We start from the raw sequence: 9388 nt of genomic DNA, 5'->3' as shown, positions 1-9388 counted from the left end.
CAGGTGAGGGAACAGGTGAGGGAACAGGTGAGTGAAAAGGTGAGGGAGCAGGTGAGGAAACAGGTGAGGGAACAGGTGAGTGAGCAGGTGAGTGAGCAGGTGAGGGAACAGGTGAGGGAACAGGTGAGTGAGCAGGTGAGGGAACAGGTGAGGGAACAGGTGAGTGAGCAAAGTGAGGGAACAGGTGAGTGAGCAGGTGAGGGAACAGGTGAGGGAACAGGTGAGTGAGCAGATGAGGGAACAGGCGAGTGAGCAGGTGAGGGAACAGGTGAGTGAACAGGTGAGTGAAAAGGTGAGGGCACAGGTGAGGGAACAGGTGAGTGAACAGGTGAGGGAACAGGTGGGGGAACAGGTGAGTGAGCAGATGAGGGAACAGGTGAGTGAGCAGGTGAGTGAGCAGGTGAGGAAACAGGTGAGGGAACAGGTGAGTGAGCAGGTGAGTGAGCAGGTGAGGGAACAGGTGAGTGAGCAGGTGAGTGAGCAGGTGAGGAAACGGGTGAGGGAACGGGTGAGTGAGCAGGTGAGTGAGCAGGTGAGTGAGCAGGTGAGGGTACAGGTGAGTGAGCAGGTGAGTGAGCAGGTGAGGGAACAGGTGAGTGTGCAGGTGAGTGAGCAGGTGAGGGAGCAGGTGAGTGTGCAGGTGAGTGAGCAGGTGAGGGAACAGGTGAGGGAACAGGTGAGGGAACAGGTGAGTGAGCAGGTGAGGGAACAGGTGAGTGAACAGGTGAGTGAACAGGTGAGTGAGCAGGTGAGGGAACAGGTGAGTGAACAGGTGAGTGAGCAGGTAAGGGAACAGGTGAGGGAACAGGTGAGTGAACAGGTGAGTGAGCAGGTAAGGGAACAGGTGAGTGAACAGGTGAGTGAGCAGGTGAGTGAGCAGGTGAGTGTGCAGGTGAGTGACGTTCACCTCTCTTGAAGTCCAGCAGGAACCAACGGTAACAGAAGTAGAAGTGAGTGTAATCTCCGTTCTGCTGCATCAGTTCAAACAGCTCCGAGTCCAAGATCTGACAGTAGAGAGAGAGAGACCATGGGTTTTAGTGGAAGTGACTGACACACACACACACACACACACACACACACAGACGATAAGAGTAATCTGTCACCTGGATCAGTGACCTCATGTTGGCAAAGTGTGTGTCCATGGCTCCACCATTAGGGAAGTTCTGACTCATCCTCTTCATTAGCTGAGTGAAACAGCTGTACGCCAGGCACTCTGACACACACACACACACACACACACACACACACAAATAAATCATTTAATTTAATTTTTAAAAACCATCTGCTTTATAAACAGTTTATGTAACATCGGTATGACTCGAACAGACGTGTCATTCATCCCTGTGAACCATGTTTCACCACGTTCATGCACCAACTGCTCACAGCTGTAACACATCTGTGCTTCATGTGTGTTAATCATCTGTTTGTTCCAGTTGTGTAACTGAGCCTCAGTGAGGAGACGTGACGACTCACCGTCGTCCAAGATGACCATGAGCGGAGCGAGCAGGTCACACATGCCCTGAACGTAGCCCACCTCCAAATGCTCCCACACATAACTGCAGCCGAGAGAGAGAGAGAGAGAGAGAGAGAGAGAGAGAGAGAGAGAGAGAGAGAGAGAGAGACAGACAGAGAGAGAGACAAAGACCAACAACAGCTTCACAATCAGCTCAACAGAGTGTGTGTGTGTGTGTGTGTGTGAGCTGAGGATATTCACTCAGCTGCTGTATATCATAAGATACTTGATGTTTATTTGACTGTTTCTAAATAACACTCAGCTACACTTTGCACATTACCTCCAGTTGTTAGTTAATTATTCACATGTAGGAAACAGGAAACACTAATAAGACAAGACGTCATTAGAGACAAACCTGCCACATATCGCTCTGTAACCTACAAAACACCGTAAGTTTTCTACTTCAGTGGCACTTAAGACTCAATCTGAATCTACTGCAGGTAATAAACCATCTACACATGACTACCTGACACAACCCCACGTCTAGTAACCTGAACTGTCCCTTTAATATAGAAACACTGAACTCTTCCTCCGCTCACCTGCACATGATGTTGCGGAGTTTCTCCAGGTTGGCTGTGGTGAAGTAATAATAGTTGCGGTCACAGCGCTGCACATCTTTGTCTATCCTGTGGAGGTTCAGGGCGACTGTGTCCAGCAGCTCGATCTGTTCAGAGCCAACATGGCCGTCAACATCAGTGAGTCTGCGATTCATCTCAAAAACACCTGACCATGAAACTTGTTGATCGCAGTCACCTGCGAACATCCATCCGACCGCGGCACATGATGCCCTTTGATTTTAACCCTGGCCGTGTTAACATTTCACACATTACCAGGGTGTGGATCTTTCTGTCTATAAAACACTGTGCACACAAACCAGTGACACTCAGACACTGAAAACCACTGAAAACCATTCAAACTGCAATTTTTGATCTCGGTGCCATTACAACAGAAAATCACACAATATATTCTGTTAGGCTTTTATTCTGAAATCCTGGCTCCAAAACTTTAGTGTTTACTATTTTCCTCATATTCATATAGAGTCATATTTGGCATCTGTAGACAGACAAACATTTTCCTGGTTTCTACTCGAGGTATTGCTGCTGTTTTATGGGGCACTGCAGACCATTCAAATATATGTATGCTGAATATAATGTAAAATATTAAAACTTATAGGTGCAGTACATTTGTGTACATGAGTTACAGTAGGTGATTGATCTTCATAAAAACAACACTGGTATTATGTAAACAAACTGGGATTCATAATATTAATATATATATATATATTCATAACAGTTTTTTGTGTGGACAGTTTTGCACCAGGGTTAAAGGTCATGTGACCTTCACTCATCTGCCACTTTCAACCCCACGTTGCTGATAAAAGCATTTCCTGTTTCAGAGTGATGAGCAGCAGAGCTGTAGTTCCCTCCACTTGTTGCTAGGTAACATAAATAAACAGGCGTGGACAGACTGTACGTACTGTGTACGAGGACAGAGACGGTGATATCCCCTCAGCAGGCGCTCCGTTGGTCACCAGCTTGTCCAGCTGACTACACAGCCTGTCCTCGCTCAGAGAGTCCTGACGCCCCCCCAGCACATCTGGAGTCCTGCCCTCCTCCCCGCCCCCCCCTTCCTCCTCCGTGCTCTGACCGTCGTCTATGCTCGACAGGATCTGGGAATGAGCAGAGGTCACAGAGTAGTTCCTGGAGGAGGGCAGACCCGAGTCGGGGGAGTCAAACTCCACCAGAGGACGCTCCTCTTGGGGGAGGGCGGCGGGGGGCACCAAGGTGGTCATGGTGGGGGTGCTGTCCTCTCCGCTGGGCGTCTCCTGGCTCCCTGCGTCCGGCTCGTCCACCGACATAAACACCTGAGGGTGCAGTGATGCAGGACACAGGACTGCTGTTAAATATCTGGGTCATCTCAGTTATAAACTGTAACAACATCCAGTTTATAAGGAGCGTATGATTATACATTAGGATTTACATTAGGATTATAAATCAGGATTATACACCTGGAAGGAAACAAGCTTCATATGAACTGAGGATTCAACTCCCATCAAGTGTTTTCTCATTTAGTGTTTCTGTCTTTTACAACTGTCTCTTTGTCTGAACCTCTGCTCCACGTCCTCCAGATCCTCTGTGATGGAGGTTCGTGACCCTGAGTTCATGTGAGGATGACGGGACACGTTTGTTTTAATCATGAACATGAACACAGCTCACTCTGGAAACACGTGAACATGTCGAGCGTCTTCACCTCATTGCTGAGTGTGGAGTCTCTGTGAACCAGCCGCAGGACGTGGCTGTCGATGCTGCTGCCTGAGGAGAGCTTGGCAAAGATGGCCGACTGCATCTCCTTCTCCCTCTGCCTGACGATCACCTCGCACGCCTTCCACTCCCGCATCACCTGCTGGTAACGCTCGCTGATCTTCGCATCAATCTGAATGGGACAAACAAAGTGATCACATATTTCAAGTTAAATGTGTGTGTGTTTGTGTGTGTGTGTGTGTGTGTGTGTGTGTGTGTGCTGCACCTGGCTCATGTCCTTTTTGCCCATGCCGAATTTGTAGTGCCCCAGCAGGAAAGGCCACACCTCCTTCCTGATGTCATGCTGCACGCCGCCATAATAAACGAGCCTGAGCAGCTCCAGCTCCTTATAGTTCTACACACACACACATACACACACACACACACACACACACACACACACACACACACACAGAGGAAGGATAAAAGCAGCTCGGTGTGAGCGTTGCGAGGAAGAGCATCAATATTGGAGGAGTGATTGCGCTCCACACAGGAAGACGTCGACGAGAGCAGGAGATAAAGACACAGATATGAATGGAGTGTGAATTAGTAATGATGACTGTGCTGGAGCTGATGAATGGTGACATACTGCACTTCTTAATGAGACTCCATTACACTGAAACTCATTACATCTTCATTAGAGTGAAGGAGAGAGGGCGGAGACAGCAGGAGCCAGACGTCATCTCTGACATACAGTTAATACAAGACTACATCTATACATCTACATCTATACAACTACATCTATACAACTACATCTATACAACTACATCTATACAACTACATCATATAACTACATCTATACATCTACATCTATACATCTACATCTATATAACTACATCTATACAACTACATCTATACATCTACATCTATACAACTACATCTATACAACTACATCTATACAACTACATCTATACAACTACATCTATATAATTACATCTATACATCTACATAACTACATCTATACATCTACATCTATATAACTACATCTATACAACTACATCTATACAACTACATCTATAACTACATCTATACATCTACATCTATAACTACATCTATACATCTACATCTATAACTACATCTATAACTACATCTATACAACTACATCTATATAACTACATCTATACAACTACATCTATATCTATACATCTACATCTATAACTACATCTATACAACTACATCTATAACTACATCTATACATCTACATCTATACAACTACATCTATAACTACATCTATACAACTACATCTATAACTACATCTATACAACTACATCTATAACTACATCTATACATCTACATCTATAACTACATCTATAACTACATTTATATAACTACATCTATATAACTATATCTATATAACTACATCTATATAACTACATCTATATAACTATATCTATATAACTACAGCAACAACAGTAGAAACATTAAACTCTGAGGTAACAGGAGCTCAGTTATAATTTTCACTTTAAAAGCAGCAACAAGGAAGAAAAACATAAGATTTATTCAAATTAAGTTTTGGATTATTTTTACTTTTTAACAAATAAAATACACAAAAATATAAAAGCAACACTTTTGTTTTTGTTTCCATTTTTCATGAATGGAAATTAAATATCTAAAACTTTTTTCTATCAACACAGAGGGTTTATTTCTCTTGAATTTTAAATAAGTCTCTGGAAATAAATAAATATTGAATTATAAAATAAAAGTTAGAGAGACACAAGAAATTTAGAAAATAAATTTATGTATTTTTTATTTATATAGTTATTTTCAAATTTGATTATTCACTAATATATTTATATTTACATTTATTTATATATTTCTACTTATTACCTAATTTATTTATTTCAGGATTTATTTCATAGCTGTATTTATTATTGGTTTTATTGGTTCATCTCACTTTATAAATGTTACAGTAAATAAGACCTGCACGATTTATCTGGGCTGATCAATAGCACTGACTCTGCTGTCTGGGCTCTAAATCCCCGTGTCTGACAGAGGTGGAGGAAGATTCCTGCAGATCACCCTGAGTTATGTTTCACGTCCTGTCGGCCCCCACCTTGCAGTCTTTCTGGTACTTGCTCCACACCTCTTTGCTGAGGCCCCCGGACGCTTCACAAGGTCTGTCTGGAGGGACGATGTTGTGGTTGACCAGAGCTGACAGGTGAGTCCGCACGGTGGACAGGTGTCGACAGTAGGCCAGCCCTGATGGACAGACAGACGCACACACACACGCACGCACGCACGCACACGCACACACACACACGTGCGCGCACACACACACACAGCTGAGACCAGGCAGTGGTAGACACTATTTACAGACACAGAGGCGAAAGGCAGTTATTGTATGTAAAATATTGTTTTTTAGTTTATCAGCTAAAGCTCAATTTCATTTTTCATTTTTCATATTTTACATTGAAGTTAATTAACAAACAAAGAAACAAAGTACTGGTAATGTAATGATTGCTTCAGGTAATTAAAAACAACCTTAGAAAAACAATATTTTAATAACAGTGTAAGTGCATTATGTTACTCAGCAACTTATTACAGCGTCTTTATTACATGTCAGACTTATTTAGATTGGGCGCTACATAAAACTGCACTGAACTGAATTAAAATGACAATCGAGCCAGCAGTGCAGCTGCTGTTTGAAACTTTAAGCTAAAGCTAACACACTGTGGACTGCTGCTTTCTAAAGGGAAATACTTTAATATACATTTATTACATTCAAATGCCTTCGTTTTTTTTTTTTACTCATTACAATTAAAAACAAATAAAATTAATATCAGTAATTTTCACTTAATAACAGACCTAAAGACTGACTCCAATCATATACTTGATTAACATTACTGTTTGATCAGTAAATGTTGTGTGATGTTATATGGAGTGAGTAAATATGTGCTGTGTCACAGTTAACGACACAATCTTCATATTCAGACAGGTTAAACAGGCCTGTGTGAACATGATGTACTTACATCCATAAAAGGCTCTGGAGACGATCTGCCTCTTCATGTTCTGACACAGCATCTTCAGAGGAATACTGGCGGGAAAAGAAACAGTCACTCATTATCACCATGGCAGCCTCCAACATGGCTGCTTCCTCTGATTCTTCAGGTGGATAGATGCTGCAGAGATACTGGCCCAGTGAAATCTTCGACTTCATTTCATTTAAAAAACTCATTACGGCGACAGTGGTGACAGTGTCAACAGCTTCAACCTCTGCTTCTTACCGTGTCCAGGTGGCGCCACATTAAGGCTAAAACAGAGCTAGTGTCTGTTTGAATGACAGGAGTCTCAGACTGTTTGGGTCAGCTGTGGGTGTTGTTGACACAGAAACTGTCGCCATGTTTTTCTACAATCTGTTTTAAACTTCTGTTGATGAGTAATGTGAGGAGAGCAGTCCTGTCCTGTTAGCTGCCCTGTAGCTCTACACTGTTAGCTGCCCTGTTAGCTGACCTGTAGCTCTACACTGTTAGCTGTGCTGTTAGCTGACCTGTAGTTCTACACTGTTAGCTGTGCTGTTAGCTGACCTGTAGCTCTACACTGTTAGCTGCCCTGTTAGCTGACCTGTTAGCTGCCCTGTAGCTCTACACTGTTAGCTGCCCTGTTAGCTGACCTGTAGCTCTACACTGTTAGCTGCCCTGTAGCTCTACACTGTTAGCTGCCCTGTTAGCTGCCCTGTAGCTGTACACTGTTAGCTACACTGTTAGCTGTACTGTTAGCTGTAAAGTAGCTCTACACTGTTAGCTGACCTGTAGCTCTACACTGTTAGCTGTGCTGTTAGCTGCCCTGTTAGCTGCCCTGTAGCTCTACACTGTTAGCTGTACTGTAGCTGTACTACACTGTTAGCTGACCTGTAGCTCTACACTGTTAGCTGTGCTGTTAGCTGTAAAGTAGCTCTACACTGTTAGCTGACCTGTAGCTCTACACTGTTAGCTGTGCTGTTAGCTGTAAAGTGTTAGCTGTACTGTTAGCAGTTAGCAGTAAAGTTTTAATAGTGAGCTCTAGATGGCGACTTGATTTCGCTGTTTTAATCTCACATCTTATTTTACAGGTGTGTAGCACTGTAACACTCAACTGTACCAAGTGTATCTGGTTTCACATTCACATCATAAAATCAGTTTAATCAGGGCTGCAAGTAATAATGATTTTCATTCATTTGATCAATACTTTAGTCTATAGCCTAAATCAGAAATAGCAGAAATGGCAAACACAGCCTGTGTTTAATTTTCAATTACAGAAGAAAAACAGAAAATATTCCGATTTTAGAAGCTGAAAAAATTGCTTTTAACATTTCAAGTTTAATACTAAAATAATATTTAGTTTCATATACTGAGAGAAATCAATGCAGTTTTGTGATGGCACCCAGTTTGTAGGTTATTGATCTGCTGCTCACAGTAGATTAACAGGACTCACTGCAGTTCTCTACAACACGCTCAGGTTTAAAGTGCATACGTGTGAATGTCTGCTGGGTCGTGTATGCAGGTACAGCCGGCCGGGTAGTCGAATGACACGTTGCTACCAGCAGTGGTGCAGGACTGGCACAGGGACTCGTGAGTGGTTACTTCGGCCTGTTGCCATGACGACGGGCTTCCTCCGAAACCCTGCATCTCCATCATTTCCCCGTGGTCTAAACCGGAGAGAAGGAAAGCGAGAAGACAGAGAGGAGGTTTCAGTGCTGCGAGACAAAATGGACGATGCTGTTTTCATGTGTTTGTAAAAGTCTTCACGCTGGCTCTGCTTTACGTCTTACATATTATGACACAGGTCCCTCAGCTCAACCATAAATACATCTCTCCATGTATCGCTCCTTGTTATTCATGACATCAAGAGATGAAGTGATGGATGGACATTTTACACTCATGTTACATGTGAGAGCTGGAAAAAAAAAACAAAAAAAAAACAAGTGTAGAGAGGAAACCAAAAGTGGAGGGGGACAGTTCAGGAAGTAGGACCGCTGCTGTGGGAGAGACAGGCAGAGAGGATGCAGGGACGCCATGCTGGATCAGTTCATTCAGAGAGGAGAGAGCAGAGAGCAGAGGGACGCTCCAGACAACAGGAGAGAGGGGGAAGGAGAAGAGGAAGAAGAGAAGAAGAGTTGAAAGAAGAGGAGAGGGCAGGGACGAGGCTGACGCTCAGGCCATGCAGGATGCATAAAGCCAGAACAAGACAAGAACAACCAAAAGAAATCACCTCAGAAACAACAAAAACAAATGGACACCAGTTAAAGGGCACACAGAGGGGAGGAAAAATCATAAAAACTTCAACATTAAATAAATGCTCTTCACCTTAATTCTTCAGGTTGGAGCTGATGACCTGTCATAAATATGAAGCTGCGCTGTGGTTGTTCAATAACCCCGAAAAACAAATAATATTAAGAACAGAAAAAAAAAATCAAACAGAAAGAATGCTGGAGCGAGACCGACATTTGGCCTCCCCCCTCTTTACTTTAGGACTATATGTGATCAGCAAGTGTTTTTGGGCTCAGTAATGCAACCCCGCTCACACCGGGACTCCACGTCTCTACTACTGCGGAACCCCACAGGACCGTAATGAGAGGGGTGGAGGAGGGGGCGAGGGG

At 43.5% G+C, this 9388-nt stretch overlaps 1 protein-coding gene across 2 annotated transcripts in view; it reads right to left on the bottom strand.

The window, feature by feature from the left end:
* sgsm2 (small G protein signaling modulator 2) overlaps window positions 1-9388 on the bottom strand; it is a 57763-nt gene that overhangs the window by 5246 nt on the left and 43129 nt on the right. For both annotated transcript variants that reach the window (XM_023395461.2, XM_087170835.1), the window contains 10 exons: window positions 8263-8437; window positions 6783-6847; window positions 5867-6012; window positions 4040-4168; window positions 3764-3946; window positions 2991-3377; window positions 2053-2177; window positions 1474-1556; window positions 1104-1213; window positions 908-1004 (listed from right to left, as the gene is read on the bottom strand). In XM_023395461.2, the coding sequence (XP_023251229.2) occupies window positions 908-1004; window positions 1104-1213; window positions 1474-1556; window positions 2053-2177; window positions 2991-3377; window positions 3764-3946; window positions 4040-4168; window positions 5867-6012; window positions 6783-6847; window positions 8263-8437 (1500 nt within the window). The remainder of the gene's footprint in view (window positions 1-907; window positions 1005-1103; window positions 1214-1473; window positions 1557-2052; window positions 2178-2990; window positions 3378-3763; window positions 3947-4039; window positions 4169-5866; window positions 6013-6782; window positions 6848-8262; window positions 8438-9388) is intronic.

The sequence above is a fragment of the Seriola lalandi genome, unplaced genomic scaffold, assembly GCF_002814215.2.
Source record: "Seriola lalandi dorsalis isolate HSWRI2012SDOR001 ecotype SW California unplaced genomic scaffold, Sedor1 jcf7180002054963, whole genome shotgun sequence".
NCBI lineage: Eukaryota > Metazoa > Chordata > Actinopteri > Carangiformes > Carangidae > Seriola > Seriola lalandi.
This window is presented reverse-complemented; position numbering and strand designations above follow the sequence as displayed.